Below are 16,312 nucleotides of genomic sequence, written 5' to 3'. Positions count from 1 at the left end.
CACGACGTTTTCCTGACAAGTGCTAATGGCGGATGAACTACAGACGGGGGCGTGAATAAGGAACGCCTGATATATAACAACTTTCAAGTGGTATGAGCCAATTAGAGGCCATTGATGGGACAAAATACTTGATTTAGTTAATTATGTCACTGATCTGTGTCTGGCACGTATAATCCGGCGTGGCGCCAACAAGATTTGATGGTGTTGGCGTCCAGCGCATTCCACGCGTTGCTGCACCACGGAGGGCTTCCGCGTAGAGGCGGCCTAGGATCATCAGTATCCGCCCAGAAATGGGCACATGCTCCTGCTCGGCGTACAGCACCATCTCGACGAGGAAGGAGTCCAGGGCCACCATAGACGCCCGCGGCACCTTCTGGCGGCAGCGAAAGTCGACCGCAATGCGCTTGAGCAAGCTCTCGTTGTCCAGGATCCTCTTGACGGACGATTTGCCCGGCGCCTTGTCCAGCGCAAACTTCTCCCGAGCCCATTCTCCTAGCGTCGCGAGGCTCCACGTTGGCTCGCGGGTGCGCATTGCACAGAGGTCGATCTGTTGCTGCTTGGTGAGGCGCATTCTCTGTGCTTGCCGCTCCATCTTGTTCGTGTCAAATTCGAATTTCCCGCCCAGATTCAAAACCCAGCTCTGCCAGCAGGCCCAGCTGGCCAATGGCGATGGCCAATATACTGGTATGGCACGTATCTGATCTTTGTAGCTACTGCTTTTGATACACAATGCTGCGGATGCTCTTGACCATTACATCAGTCCACTGCATCATGTCATCGTGCAGCTCTTGAAGCGCAGGCTCAGACAACGGGAACTCTGGCCGGCGGATTTTCAAAAAGGTAGCCCTCCGCATCGTGACAACCATTTCCTCCTCGTATCCACTTGCAGAGCTCGTTCGCATTTTGCGAGCAGTCAGCACAATTGCACCCGATGAATCTCTTCGAACACGCTCGCTGGAGCGATATGGGTACAACTCATCGTCATCGACACAGTCAACGATGGCAACGCCACAAGGCTCAGTGATATAACCATTATCGTTTCCACTAAACAAGTGCCGAAATGAGATAGCGTTGCCCTCCACTATAATGCCACGTTTATCCGTCGACACAAATCGGCTATGGAATGCCTCGTCCTCAATGGTGTCGTAATCGTCACGAAGCATAACGTGGCCCAGTTCCTCGGAGATTATTATCTCCATGTTGACCATGAAAAACGATAGCCCGTCGAAAACTTGCTGGAGTGAAACGGCTCCTGGAAAATGGACCGTGTCGAAGCGCACACAACATAAGTCGCCTTGCTCGTTCTCGAACCGGTTCTCGGAAAACTGCGTTGTACCAGAGTTGGTGAGGTGGGACGTGGACATGACAAACTCGTACGCGCGGCGAAGTTTTTGGTCTCGCATACGTTGGAGGGTCGAACGTCGCTCATTCCAATCTTTAGTCAGACAGATACGACTGTAGAGAGGAAAGTATGGTTGATCGATCTGCATACCGACGAAACTTCACCGAGTCAAAGAGATTGCTCCCGATAGAGAATGAGGAACGATAAAAACATCACACTCACCAGGCCTCGCGATAAAGCGGACTGCATCTTTGCCACATGAAGCTGATGAGCCTGCCTTGTGTACTGGAGCGCAGCAAGTTCTAGAGCAAGGGGCCGCAGAATGGGGTCTCCCTCCACTACCAAGTGCGCAGGTAGGTTCCGAGTTGTCAGCAGTGCTACTTCGGACTCCAACAACCGGATCTCCTTTCCGAGACGTTCCTGTGGTGACAATCAATGTCTGCAATGAGCACTAGTTGCACACGAGCACAAGTACAGCGCACACCTTCAGCTCAGCATGATTCAGCTTGCGTCTCTTCGTAGACCCGACCCCATTCGCATTATTCCTCGGGAGATCGTTACCGAGCATGTTTGCTGGCGCGGTGTGCAGGTGAAGTCCACGTCGGAAGTTTGTTAAAGACCACGGGAGATCGTGGAGGGGAAGCGTACAGCAGAAGCGTGGCGCTGTCCAATTAGATGGCCATGCGAACGCTAGAGAAAGAACAAACTGGGTTGACGTGCACGATGCCCACGATATCATTTAGAACCAAAGTCGGCTTCCCACTCCTCAAATCGACGAAGTTGGTCGTGCCCTACAGACTTGGAAACATTGGCTAGGGCCTCCGCGAAGTCCGCCTACATTCACATCTTGGCGTGAGTTTCACCTGGATTTGACCACTTTTTGCCACGTCAAGTAAAAAGAAACTTACCTTGGTGACGACAAGTCGTTCTGTCTCGAGCTCGCGGAAATCTTCACCAGCTTCTATCTCGCGACGCATTTTTAGGAGCAGCTCTGGCGTATATACGCGCTTCACAGGCATGCGCTTGGCTGGACGTGATGGTGATGGTGATAGCGACACATTAGACACTTTACGAGCAATGCTGCAAAAATCGTAGCTCACCTGTTTCGCAGACGTTCGTGATATCGTCTCCACTATAGCCCTGAAAAGCAGCACGGGAGCACGTATACGGTAAGAACAAGGATGCCTCACACGGCTTCTGTGATAATTACCTCAGTTTCATCCACGAGCTCGTCCAGCTTCACATCCGTACCCACGTCAATTTTCCCCATGTTAAACTCAAAAAGAGCTCGCCGTGCTTCAGCTCCAGGTAGTGGTATGTACACACGCTTTGTGAGTCGTCGTCGCATGGCCTCATCGAGTTCCCACGGAAGGTTGGTGGCCGCCAAAAGCATCACCCGACTTCCTTCATGCTCTCCGGACGAAACACCGTTGATTTGAACGAGTAACTCGGTTTTGACCCTGATGAGGCAAACAAGGTTTTGTTAAGTGGCGCCGACAATCCCATAGAATGCTGGAAAATAGTGCACGTACCTTCGGCTAGCCTCATGTTCTGTTGCTGCGCCTCTAGCTGACGCGATTGCATCGATTTCGTCCATGAAGATGATTGAGGGCTCATAATAGCGAGCCATATCGAACAGGATTCGAACCATTTTCTCTGAATCGCCTCGATACTTGGATGAAAGCGTTGAAGCAGACACATTAAAAAACGTCGTTCCACACTCGTGGGCAACAGCCTGCAGTAGAGTACGTTCCAACATTAGCAACTGGAGATTTCTACAATTCTCACAACGCTTCACTTACCTTAGCCAGCAGTGTTTTCCCGGTTCCTGGTGGACCGAACATTAGGACGCCATTACACGGCTTTAGAAGTCCATCCTGCACAGCAATAATCAATCATTAGTTTAACAAACTATCGGCGGCATGCACAATCTGGACCTAGCAACGTACCGTAAAGAGATGGGGCGCGATCTGCGGAAGCATGACAGTTTCCTGCAGTAATTGTTTCGTATGTTCAAGACCTGCTATGTTCTCAAACGTGATCTTCTCCCCGTGATCGACTATATCACGCTCGATAGCTTCGATCAGCTCCCGATCCACCCAATCATTTTCTTTGGCGAGGTTAGAGTATCTCACTCTCCCCGACATTGTCTCCTGGCTCAACTCGTTGTTGGTCGAGCTAGCTGTGCTCTGAACACTTTCGCGACGCTTGGACGGTCGTGGGCCCTGCCCAGTCTTTCGCTGTTTCGCATCTGTACTCGAAATCGACGACTCCCCGCTCCGTTTTGCAACATTCCGCGACTTATTTTCTGCTCAAATAAATTCGCGGTGAACGATTTCTTCATACTTCCGTCGGTGAACAGCACCTAGCAACAGATAACCAAAGTCTTACCGAGAGATGTCCTCTTCATTCTGGTCGTAGAGACCGCTGTGCTCTTGCGTGATTGCTGCAACTGTCGCGCTCTAAACAACAGCAGCAACAAAAAGTGAACACTAAAACTAATGACAAACACTAAGTATCCACCGGTAAATACCCACCTCGCGACTGTGGTCGCACGTGGCTCTCCTCGATGCATCCACAGCGGCACCTGTCGCTCCCTTGCTCGTTGTCTAGTGGCCGCAGTCGCCACAACTTGCTCCGTCCTCGGCCGTCTAGCCGGCTGTGGTTTCTCCCACTACCCACAACAACACCCGCGGTGTTAGCAGCAGCTCTGCAGCTACAAACTCTCCACAGCCAACAGCACGCACTCTCTGGACGGGAGCGGGCTCCGCGGCAATGGCTTCGGCCGCCTGCTCTTCCTGCTGCTGGCGGCGCTTCCTCTCCCTCGCGGCCCTGCTGCGTCTCTGCGCGTCCTGCACCTTGTTCGCGGCCAGCGCCAAGTCCTGCAGCGTGCCACGGTACTCGAGGATGGCGCGGTACTCGCGCTGCAGGTCCTTTAGGAACTAATAATAATAATAAAACATAATATCTCTTTAGTGCGCATTCTTCCTTTTTTTTATGGGAAAAGGATACACGCACCTCGCGCGCCTCGGGGGCGCCACCCAGCGTCGTCTCCAGCGTCTTCCGCACGGCGCGGAACTCCGGGATGCCACGCTCGTAGTCGCCCAGCAGACACAGCTCCCGCGCGCGCAGCAGCGCGTGTTGCGCACTCTGGGCCGCCGCCATGTTGCTCGCCATCTTTGAAATGCAAGATGATCATCACTCTTTTTGGCGCCAACGTATACGATTGGGTGTAAAGATGAGTCGAATTTCAGCGAATCACGCGCGCCTGCCACAATTGGCGATGTACCGCTAGGAGCGGTACACTGCTGTCGAGCCGACACGTAGCGAGTGGGGGCATAGGCCGAGGACGTCAGTCACTCGCCAAACTCGCAGACGTCGACGGGAAGGAGACTACGGCAACGGACACAGCAAAACAGCGGCGATGGTGGAGCTGACGGACCTGCAGATCGTGGCCATCGCGGTGACGGGCGTGACGCTGGTGCTGCTGGCCATGGCGGCGCGCGTGCTGTTGCCCAGCAAGACGGACGAGGTGGACGAGTCGCTGCAGGCCATGATCAACGGCTTCGACTTCGCGCTGCCCGAGGAGGTGGAGCAATACCGCAAGGGCAAGGAGGAGCACCCGGAGAACACGGACAAGTGCTTCGAGCTGCTGTTCCGCCGCGCCGTGGCCGACATCCCGCTCATCCGCAAGATCCAGTCGGAGAGCTCGGGCATCCAGCGCCTCAAGAAGAACGACATCCTCAAGGACGGCTCCTACCTCAGCTACAAGCTGGCCGAGGAGATGATCAACGACGAGATCAACGACGTGCGCCGGGAAGCCGAGGAGCTCAAGCCCGGTACGTCGCGCTGCCGTCCCCAGCAGGGCAATCGGTCGGTGACTCTGCTCGTCGCTGACGTTGCTTCCGCTCTTGTTATTTTATTTTGCTGCTGCAGGTGAGGGCTGGCCCGACAAGATCTTCCCCCAGGCCGTGCAGTTTATGAACCAGATCGCCGAGCAGCAAATGGCGGCGCAGCGCAAGGCGGCGGAGGCTCAGATGAGGGCCATGCAGGCCGCGCGCGAGAAGGCCATCGCTCAGGCGGAGGCCGCCCAGGCTGCGGTCAAGAGCATCGAGGCCCAGGTAGCAGCGAAGGAGAGCGAGGAGGAGACGCTGCGGAAGAGGAAGTAGAGGCATTTGCTCGGGGGTCCGGACGCCCGTAGCAGCCTCTGCCAACTGGAAAAAAGCCTCATTTGGACACTTGACTGCTGCGCTCGGTGCTCGCTCCGTTTTGTGAGATAGACAGTTTCGTTTCATTCAAATGGTGTCGTTGATGCATACTATCCAGTGTCTTTACGTGTCGTTGCTGGCTGCAGAAGCTGCCATTTGCAGCACATGGTCCACGCTCGCTCACGATGTGTTGTAGCGTAGCTCGCGAACGGCAGCCAGCGACAGTGAGTCTATTCTACGTAGTATCGAGGTACCTGTGCGGTGACGTCCGGTACACCTCCGCTGAAGTATTTCTTGCTGGCTGTTCATACCACAGCGGGCATTGATACGCTGAAGTCCTTGCAAGACGATTTCCTCGACTTCCTGCCGCTTGACGTGCTTGATGCTGCATACGCGAAGAGAAAGCCCTGTCACCGAACTCCAGCGCCTGGTAAATGTACGCGCGGTGACGCAGTGGTGCAGAAACCAACGTTGCTGAATCATCGGCAAAGAAGAATGAGCAGCAGTTACCGTCGCGCTCAACCTGGAGGATCGTACGGTCTGCGAATGCTTCTCGGACTCACTTACTTTCTCATTATTGTATGTATCACGCCAACAGAACCCGGACTGTGCCCACCAAGGATAAACGTACCACCACCAATAGAGAGGTTTCGAAATTGCGCTTTCACTACCACTACCCTCACAGCCCGAGCTTGGTGATAGTGAAAGCCATTTCGAGGCTTTTAGTTTTCTGAGGTTCTACTATCCTGACATTTTGCCTTACCGGAAAATATTCATAATAGTCTACTGTTCACTACGGTACGGTGGAGAGGAGTGGCGTTGACACAGAGTACTAAGCCCACTTCAGTGTCCTCGCGCTCGCCACATCTGGCGCAGCGCATCCGAAGCACCAGCGGCGTCGCTCTCCAGGCGCAGCACACCATTATGTTGTCTCTGAGCAAGTACAGCGTTATTACGTAGTAATGCACACACGACGGTAAATTGAGGAATGGCATTAAGTTTTAACTTGTCGCTAGCAAGTTGCAGCACTACCCTGTTGTAGCTACGTTCGCTAAACTAATGACAAAAACTTCTTCTCAACTATCATTGGTCAAATTATCAATTGACGTGTACACCAAATGTACCAATTGACAATTTACGTATGAAGAATTTGACGAATCATGTATCGTTACATGAATCCGTCACAAGCGTTGCGTGCGTGTATCTCGATGCGCTTGACGCAGAGCAAAGCACTTGAGCTTCGCGCTGTGCTCGTCCAGCACGGGAGGAGGATACGTGGTTGAAGCTGATGGCAGCCGGCGGTGTGCACGCACCCGAGCGGCCTCTGATACCGGCTGTCCGGTTCAACTTACTCGCGTGCACGGACGCGAACGCTGAGCACGACTTTCGGTTCCCTGTGGACGGTATCCTTAGGCTGGTGAGGCTGCTGCGCCTACCGGCGGTCATCATCTCTGAACGCGGTGACCGCTGCTCCGTGGAGGAAGCCGAGTGCATTGTTGCGCGAGAAGTCGTTAGGGCGTCTGCCACGTGCTGGCAGCAGCACGGTGCTGCCACTTCTCCGTTTCTTTGCAGTAGCCACCCTTGTAGGGCTCGTCAGCGATAATTTGCTTAAGAAGAAGGGCATCATAAGCGCCCGAGAAGTTCTTGCGCTTGCCGTCCACAAGTGCAACGCGTTCAGACGTGCTGTGGTTTTGCTTGGCGAGCAGACCGCAAATATGGATGGTTGTGAGGGTAGTGAAAGTTGTCACGTGTCACTAGGATTTTGTAGTGAAGGTTTAGGTGAAGCAGTGTTTTAAAAAGCGTTTTTGGTGGTAGTGGTAGTGAAAGGATAACCTTTTTTATGGGTCAACCGCTGCGCAGGTCAAAATTGGGTCAACACTTTTTATGGGTCAAAAGTTGGTCAAAAGTGGGCAACCTTTTGTTATGGTCAAAATTGGATCAAATTTTATCACGACGAAGAGGGTATGCTACTAGCTGTAAAAAAGTGGAAGACCGGCGGTTTCTCATGTCGTCGTGCGCTTGCGTGGCCGTTAACTATATGTTAGAGCGTTGTGGGATAACTAGACAATTGTGAATTCGCTGGAGTTTTGTGTGTTGTTGTGACTTAATATCTACCCCACTATTGTAGGGTTGCTGAGAATTGTTACTTCGTTCGCTCTATCGTCATTGCTCCATCGCGATTGCCAGTTGTCTGATCGCTCGCTAAGTCGTTTCGTAGTAACGTGGGTGGTCAGAAATCTTGGTGTTATTCGTACAGCGCCTAAGCGGTCATTTTGAATCTACCAAGTTCAAAATACCACCACCACCACAACCGCACCGCACCCAAGCACCAAGCCCCATGAACGCAGGATACGCCTCCGATGAATCGATGTCCAACTCGCTCCTGTCCGATGGATCCAAGTTCAGCGACACAGAAACGGTTATACTGCTGGGTCAATCATCAAGCTCGGAAGTCGAAGAGAGTGATGGTAACCAAGTTGAAGCGCCGACGTCATCCGAAGATACCGATTCTGCTAATTGCGCCAGTTCAGCCGATCCCCCCGCCGCCGGATTGGAAACGGGGACTGTCCATTTTGGAGGCTATTCCTACGCTCGGTACCATTTCAACGTCCGGACGGACACCAACCACTATCGCTGCAGCGCCTACCGACGCACCAAGTGCATGTCAAAGCTCTTTGTGGGGCCGCTTGGTACCACACAGACCGGTGAGCACATGCACGATTGTGTCCCTGGGTTTCACCGAATCCCGACTGGACCGGCACCACCTATCAGCGATCGCCAGGAGGAGATGTTGCTGGTTACGGATAAAATCTGTGTCCGAGATGTCACTTTGACTCCGACGGAAGTCTGGCGTATGTTGCGCGACCAATTTTACGGGACTGAAAACGAAATAGTACGTGGGGCGACAAAAAAGCAAGTTTTGGGTCGACTATATCGGACCCGTGCGAAGCTCTTTGGCCGGGAGACTTTTGGTCGGTTGGAGCGGGAACCGCTTTGTGACGTAAAAGAGACTGCTGGATTGAAGTTCTTCAACTTCCATGTGACTTATTACGAAGACGAAGTACAACATCGACTGATCGGCTGGGCTCACCCGCTGCTTATGGATCGCATGAAGCAGCGCCAGAGTTCAATTTTTGTCGACGCAACATATCGGTGTGTGCCGGCGCCCTTCTACCAATTGGTTATCGTGATCCTTTACGACTCTATATCGGCTCTATTTACCAGTTTGGTACATCCTCAAGACGGGAAAAACGTCTCAAGTCTACGATCGGCTGTTTCACAACATTTATATCTCGTTAAGAAAAAGATGGCCCCTGCGCATGTTGTGTGTGATTTTGCGTTCGCCATGATTAAAGCCGTTCAGAGCCAATTCCAGAATCAAGAATCGTCGGATATTTGTTTCACTTCAAGCAAGCACTCCGTCGAAAGATGCTTAAGTTGAAAATTTCAGAAGCTGAATTTGATTTGGCTATGCGGGAAGGCTGCATGGACAGGTTGACACTGATTCGACGCATGGATATCACCCTTCGAGGCGTTCATGACGTCCGGTCGATGATTAAACGCGACTGCCGCGACAGGAGAATCAGTTACTCCAGGGCCAACTGGAAGAAGTTTTGGAAATATTTCAAGAAAGTCTGGATCCACAAGTTTGTCCCAGAGTGGTGGAATATTAACAGTGTGAGCGAGGATATCGTAAATCGGACTAACAATCCACTCGAACGCTACAACCGCACCCTTAATTCAGCTTTCTCTGGAGCTCATCCAGACATCACCCAATTCGTCAATGTGATCGAGCAGCAAAGTCGCGAGAATGTTCATCTACTGGGAGACATTTCGAACCGTAGAGCCCGTGCCCCAGTCCATGCCGACTCCCAGCGTGCACCAGGGTTTGAATCTGATTCGGAGTTTGAAATTGATTCTGACTCTGATTTGGAAGTCAATGACTCTGACTCTGATGAACCTAACTCAGATAATGATTCAACCAGGTCCATGTCACCTGAATATTAGGACCCGAACTTGCTAAGTAGTTAGCATAAGAAACATATCTTTTATTTTGGTAGACTTGCATTTTTCCTGATTTAGTCAGTTCACAAAAAATAAATCATCAAAAATGTGTAGGACTAACTGTTGTGTACCGGACCAAAAAGTGACTTGATCAATGTATAGTAGTATTTTGCAACAAAAAATGGTAAAGTCGAGTGCTCTTGCCAACCGAGAACGTTTGTGTCCAGGGAGTGATCCCATTTACCATCCGCCAAACGACTTAATGACCAAATTATCACGGTGGGTTATTACTCGTGATCCTTTAATCAGCATGATTTATAGGAGACTCACTCCTCCTAAGAAGAGCGTGCCGGACGACCCAAATCCTTGGTTATGTCTCAGATCTGACGGAGGATTTCCACACGACACTTACCTCAAGCATCGAGCTCCTCTACAGGTGTGGGATTTGAACCCACGCCACCTGATAGACACCTGCCTATCTAGGCGCACACCCTATGGGCATACTGAAATTTTCATGACAAAACAAGTGCTACTAATACATGTTCTTGAAAAGCATAATATATATTGTATATTATAAATTATAGATTATAAGAGGTATCGAAGTTATACAATCACTTGGTTTGCTATGGATCAAATATGGTCAAAGTTGATCCGTGGTTGACCAAAGAAAAGTGTTGATCCAATTTTGACCTGCGCAGCTGTTGACCCATAAAAAATCGCTCCAGTGAAAGCGCCTTCGAAATCTCTCTAATAATTTGATTAGACCTCTTCGTGAGATAGATACGGTTCTGTCGGGTAGAGCTCACTCAACAAATATGCTACAAATACCGTATAAATGGTAGTGCTGGGGACGTACTGCTTCTGATCGTACACGAACTCCCGTTTGCTCTACTTCCGGGGGTTCAGCGGTATTATCCCTGTATTCCCTCCTTGCGGTCCGTGAACCTCTCTTCACGACCTTGATGACGCAAACCCCATCAATACAATTTGGAAGTATTAGCGCTTCAAGGGTGTTCGACTCGGTCTAGGCCGCGGACTCTGCGTCAAAGGTGGGGATGTCATACTCCAATATGGACGCTCCCCACCAAACCCAACTGGGCGGCTTTCGCACACCTGAATGTCGCCGTAGCCAGGTTCCGCCTCCGACACCATCCTCGCAACACCAGCAGCAACTTCTCCTGCAACAGCAACTTCAGCAGCAACAACTCCAACAACAGCAGCAACAGCTACTGCTCCATCTCCAACAATTCCAACTCCAGCAGCAGCAGCAACGAGAGCTGCCCCATTTGACGCAATCGCCTTCGCCGCAGCCTGCAAGATCTCGCTATGCTCGCGTAATCGAGAACGAGCGCCCGTTCATTGATGTAGATGCCTTGCGAAGACAAGCAGAGGATCAAACTGGGTTACTTCTCTACATCATGAAACGCCAAAAGCAGAAAGATGTGTGGCACTTTGCTCGTCTAGTACGGAAGGAGGAGTGCTGGCAAATTCCGCGAAATGACCTTACCAACGAGCGTTCGGAGCTAGCTTATTGTTTATTGCGTGGTCTTACTATGAAATTTCGAGTTGGAAAAAGCAAAATGCCGCAGCGCTTTGAGGCACGGCACCCCGATGACCTTGCAGCTTACACCGCACAAACAGTTCCGCGAGAACGTGGTGAAGGAGAGCCTGTTATTCGCAACCTCGACGACGCATTTGCCGCAGCTGAGGACCCACGAAAAAAAACGCAAGCTTCGTGTAATATCCGCGAAGGTGCAGAAGCGATTCAACGAGCTTCTTGGTGAGTGGGCTACTCGTCACTTCAGACCGTTGATCATCGTGGAGGACGCTGGTTCCGTCGCGTTTATTAGATTCATTACTGAAGATTTGGGTTGGGTCACGTTGACGCTCCCAAAGCGAGCAAAGTTGAGGCAGGAGATCATCGTGTTGGCGGAGGAATACCGCAGGCGCGTTCGGAAAGACATTGCAACAGGCTGCGAGTATTATTCGATCACGGTGGACATCTGGACAGCAAGGAATGCAAAGAGCTACATTTCGCTGACCATACATTACGTAGATCAAAATTTTACTCCCATGAATTGGACACGGGAAGTCCTTGCGTTTCCTGGTATTCACACAGGGAGTGCGATTGCAGCCGCCATAACTCGTATATTAGCGAATTGGGCATTGCCAAAGCGTTTGTGTGTGGTGCTTCTTCGAGACAGCGGATTCAACATGGTCTCTGCCGGTAACCAGCTGCGCATCAAGCACATGGCATGTATTGCACACAGCCTTCATCTTGTAGTTGCTGGCGCTCTAGTCAAGAAGTCGAAGACGAGTGGGAACTCCGACAAACCTGCGTGGACTGATGAAGTTGCTGCTGAAAGCATAGAAGAAATTGTAGAACGTGAAGGAGAGGCAGTATTATCAAGCGAGGATCGAGGCAGCATCGAAGTGCTGCAAGAGCTCGCAATTGACGAGATGGAAGAATTTCTGGACGACGCAATTGCGGGCCTCCGTCGCAATGATATGAGCACAATGCGGAAAATTGTGCAGCATTTTCGTACATTAGCAGTTTACTTTCGCAAGTCTCCGAAAGGAAACAACAGGTTGGAGAAAATTCAGGTTCAACACTGCAATGTTAAGCTTGACCAAGTTCTCAGACCCATGGTTGACTGCCCCACCCGTTGGAACAGCTGCTAGGGAATGTTGCAGCGACTAATATCCCTTGAAGGTGCGTTGATAAAATGTTTTGCCTACCTGAAGAAACCCGAAGGCCGCACAGAATTCAAAGACATGGAGAAGAAGCTTCGACGGCCGAAACCTGAAGAATGGTTTGCTATCAAGTGTCTGCAGGTGCTTCTGGGTCCATTTGCAGTTGCGTCTGATACATTCAGAGGTCAGGTATATCCTACAGCGCCACTTGGCTTGCCTATACTCTCGGGTATACGAAAACATTTAGAGAGAACCGACCTCTTCGATGCTCTTGTCGCGGAAGCTGGGGACGAAAATTATGTCTTTGAAGCCAAGCGCATGATGAACGAATGTCGAGAAGCTGCTGTATACGAAGCGGTTCCAAGCGTTGGAGGCGAGTGAGCTGAAATGGGTTGCGTTTTTGTATCCGCGAGTAGCAAAACGAATGTCACATCGGACACTCCAGGTGCATGCAAGGAAGTCGTAAAAGCAATGGCGGCATTGGCTCGAGTCAATTTGCCGAGTGAAGATCGCGAACATTCCACCCCAGTCCCTGTTCAAGCAAGCAGCAAGTGCGCAATTACATGTACGATCACATGTTTGGCCCTGAAATCGTTCCCGCTCGGCCCACGAAGCTGGAAGAAGACTGCGAGAATGAGTTCACTCGCTACCTGGGCGCTGTCACGACTGTGAAGAGTGCCACAAGTCCCTTCGACTGGTGGCGGGTCAATGCTGGCAACTACCCTAATTTGAGCCGGCTCGCGAGAAAGTGGCTCGGAACTGTGGCAACGACAGTTCTGTCGGAACGCGCGTTCTCCACGAGCGGAAATATTGTGACAGTCAAGCACAGTAGTCTATCACCAACCTTACTGAGAGACCTCGTGTTCATAGCTGAAAACTGGCGTGTCGGTCACCAGTAAGAAAGCACGCTGGCAAATACATGTGCATGCTATCAATAAAGCTTCTTCTTAATTCCATAGCTTATGGCTACCCCACCGTGGCCCAGCCTTGTGCCGCACATGAAGCTGAACACGTCCGACTTGTAGAACCGGAACGCCTTCTGTTCGACGTCGATAGCCACCGACCCGGGCTGCTGCACCACGGTCACCATAAGCGCGCGTTCACTCTGCGGGTTCATGTCCTAGATGCCCTTGACCTAGAGCACTTGCGGCAAAACCTGCGCTTTTGGTCTAGTTCTCTTCCTTGCAAACGCCGCCGTGCTCCGCAATCCAAGGCCATGCAACCTCCATCGTAGTCGCAGTCCACAAGCTCCTGCTTCGAGACACTCGGCAACTTGCCGCTCGACACGATGGCGGTGCCTTCCTCCGCGCCCGTGATCGAACCACACATGTCCTGGCTCTTGATGGGCGCACCCCGCCCTTGCTTTATAGTCCACGGCATCTGACACTTCCACACCGCTTCGGAGGCCGTCCACGCGCGAGGCTAGACACTACTCCAGTCCCTCGGGGCAGTACTAGCCACGTAAATTTGAACTTAAACTCGGCGAACGACATTTTCTAGAGCTCGTTGTACTCCGGCGTGTCCTCAATCGACACGTTGTAGTTCTCCAGGCGGCTTGCGAGCACGAGCCCATCCGACAGCGTCACGCCGTGGTCAGTCATCCAGACCGAGAACTTCTGCTGGTGCTTGAGCGGCGACTTGAGAACGTCCGCGAGCGTCAGGCTAGCGCAATTGCTGTTATTGGTAGCTTCTGCCTGGCAACACGAGTCATTGTGCGGGGCTTGCACGCCACCATGCGTGACCCATGTCCTTGCCAGGCCTAACCTTCTTTCGGTCTCAAGACTAACCGTTGGGCTTCAGCAGGTAGTCCATCGTGGCGATCGGGCCAAGGGTGGTGGAACACGGCGAGCCTTAGCGTCTGGCGTACGCAGCTAGCGTTCGGGGCCATTTTTGCGGACGAAGCAAGCAGCACCACTAGCACCATTTAATGCCGAATTGATTATGTGTATGTTACACAAATTTTCGTAGCATACTTACGACTATACTCGGTCCAACCCCCCGCAGAACGTACTGATCGTAGACTATCCGTTCAGCGGTACGTCCCCAGCACTAATAAATGGTACCATCATCCGCATCTCTATGTTGCGTACCTTACTATTAATATTAGTTCTCTCGTGTATGTAGAAAGCCGGAATGTCTCGTGCACTGCGCTATCACACAAGAGCGACTGCTGTTTCACTTGAAATCAGCACTTCTTTCGCAAAATGCTTGAATCTAATTACGCATCATGGATCGCACCAGTTCCTAGACCGCCTAATCGTCCTCAAGTCACCCTTTGCCCCGCACTGCCTCCACGTCGGCCTTGAAAAAGGTCGTAGTTGGGTCTTGCACTGGTTGACATGGTCGTAGACACCGCCGAGGCTTGGGGCGAGGCGAAGAAGGTCACTTGGGGGGGGGGTTGAATCGAAATGCAGAAGTGATTGGATTGTTGGAGCTTACACCCTAGGCTAGTGGTAAAGACACGCGGCCATGCGTCCTATCAACTAGTGCGTCTAATCAACCATCATTCTACACTACTCGTCCAATCAACCTGCTCGTCGAATCAACGTGTGGTCGTATTGGACCGGTTCGGTTAACCGGTTTGGGTTGTGACGAGGTCCGAGCCAATTCTAGGCCAGGACCCATCAGCCAGAAGCCCAAACCCTACCACGTACCGGCCACATGTCACTTGAAACGTGGATATTTGTTGACATAAGTCTGGTCTTTGTACAGACTTCAAGTTGTCTGGCTACATCTGGAAACTGGGCCCTGCGAACATCGAGTTGCAGCGACCTCCATACCCCCAGGTCTGAGATTCGCTCTAGATGCCACGGATCTGAGGTTCCAGGCCTCGAGTCGGACGCTGGGCAGAGAACTGAGCCCTGGCCTTCTGGATCTGTGATTTGGAGCCCCATGGTTGTTTAAGTCTCAGACTCCAGATCTCAGATTGGTGATCTAACAGTTTGGAGTGCCAGGGGTTTTGGGACCTTAGAGTGATGTCAAAAGTCTAAGACTTTGCGATTTGGAGTTCGGTCTGGGGTTTGCCTGTGCACCAGACCCTGAGATGTGCAGTCTGGGGTCTGGGAAGAGGGCGTGGCGTGCGGCGTCCGATTTCATCTCGGCTGTGGGGTGCCACAGCTGAGATATGGGGCCAACATCGTAATTTTGCCCCCAGCTCAGATTCCCAGCCTCAGAGTCCCAGGATTCGAGCCAAAATTGAGACATGTCGAATTGGTTGGACAGCCGGGATATAGAATCTGTAACGGGGTTACACACACAAGTGACAACAGTCACTTGTGCATGACAACGGTCACAAGTGACAACTGTCACTTGTGCATGGCAATTGCCGCTTATGGTTTAACAGATAAATATCTGTTAAAGGTTTTAGATACTTCCTCACATTGGTGTAAGACACACCAATGGATACATTGAAGTGGGCCACCACAATGAGTGGTCCACACATACCCAAAAGATCCTATTGGTAGAAAGCAGCATCTTTCTACCAATCAGAGACATGCATATTAGCGGGGCTATGACAGCCAGCCGCTGCCAACCCTTTCATAGATGATAAACAGTTTTTAGCAGATTTTAGAGGAAGATCAATTTACAAACAATACAGTTCTCATTTTACCTAATCTAAGTCACTTGGAATCCTTTCTTACTTAACTTATATTTGTGTATTCAAATATAATTAACATAAGTAATTACTAAGTACTTACGCTTCCTCATACACGTTGCGCAACGTGTAAGCTAAAGTAGTGAGTCAAGTTAGACCCACTACACCTGGTAGCACTTTGTAGTCCGTCCAACGACCGACTGCTTGACGTTCGTACAGGGTGTACGAACGCGGAGCCGAGAACCACATGAGCACGGAGGTGCCCATGGAGAGCTCCAATACGCCTGCAACGCATGTTGCACGCGCCGACTGCCCCCACCTGTCAGATCCAGAGTGGGAGGCCCTCCAACGACTGTCAACAGTCATTGGGGAGGCGGCGATAGCTACGATGTTGCGTACGCTATCGCCGACAGAGCAACATGGTGTTGCTCTGGGGTTCATCATGAAGGAGCAGCGTGATGCTGCTTC

At 51.5% G+C, this 16,312-nt stretch overlaps 4 protein-coding genes across 4 annotated transcripts; 1 reads left to right on the top strand and 3 right to left on the bottom strand.

The window, feature by feature from the left end:
• Positions 1–710: 710 nt before the first annotated feature.
• Positions 711–1,910, bottom strand: IUM83_06588 (uncharacterized protein; the record flags this gene model as incomplete). Its single annotated transcript, XM_067930811.1, has 4 exons — positions 711–1,252; positions 1,337–1,484; positions 1,565–1,762; positions 1,827–1,910. The coding sequence occupies 4 exons, from the start codon at positions 1,908–1,910 to the stop codon at positions 711–713; spliced, it is 972 nt and encodes a 323-aa protein (XP_067789788.1).
• Positions 1,911–2,077: 167 nt separating this feature from the next.
• IUM83_06587 (putative katanin p60 ATPase-containing subunit) lies at positions 2,078–4,519 on the bottom strand (the record flags this gene model as incomplete). The annotated part of the gene is made up of 11 exons (XM_067930810.1): positions 2,078–2,176; positions 2,251–2,369; positions 2,443–2,482; positions 2,553–2,802; positions 2,875–3,077; positions 3,145–3,219; positions 3,292–3,650; positions 3,734–3,804; positions 3,880–4,016; positions 4,090–4,284; positions 4,361–4,519. The coding sequence occupies 11 exons, from the start codon at positions 4,517–4,519 to the stop codon at positions 2,078–2,080; spliced, it is 1,707 nt and encodes a 568-aa protein (XP_067789786.1).
• Positions 4,520–4,766: 247 nt separating this feature from the next.
• IUM83_06586 (Sec62/63 complex, subunit Sec66) lies at positions 4,767–5,511 on the top strand (the record flags this gene model as incomplete). Its single annotated transcript, XM_067930809.1, has 2 exons — positions 4,767–5,181; positions 5,279–5,511. 2 exons carry the CDS (start codon positions 4,767–4,769, stop codon positions 5,509–5,511), a joined length of 648 nt encoding a protein of 215 aa, XP_067789713.1.
• An 8,234-nt stretch (positions 5,512–13,745) lies between these two features.
• On the bottom strand, positions 13,746–14,061 carry IUM83_06585 (papain-like cysteine protease C1; the record flags this gene model as incomplete). The annotated part of the gene is made up of 2 exons (XM_067930808.1): positions 13,746–13,969; positions 14,037–14,061. The coding sequence occupies 2 exons, from the start codon at positions 14,059–14,061 to the stop codon at positions 13,746–13,748; spliced, it is 249 nt and encodes an 82-aa protein (XP_067789695.1).
• Positions 14,062–16,312: the final 2,251 nt, after the last annotated feature.

The sequence above is a fragment of the Phytophthora cinnamomi genome (assembly GCF_018691715.1).
Source record: "Phytophthora cinnamomi strain GKB4 chromosome Unknown Contig50, whole genome shotgun sequence".
Classification (NCBI taxonomy): Eukaryota; Oomycota; class Peronosporomycetes; order Peronosporales; family Peronosporaceae; genus Phytophthora; species Phytophthora cinnamomi.
This window is presented reverse-complemented; position numbering and strand designations above follow the sequence as displayed.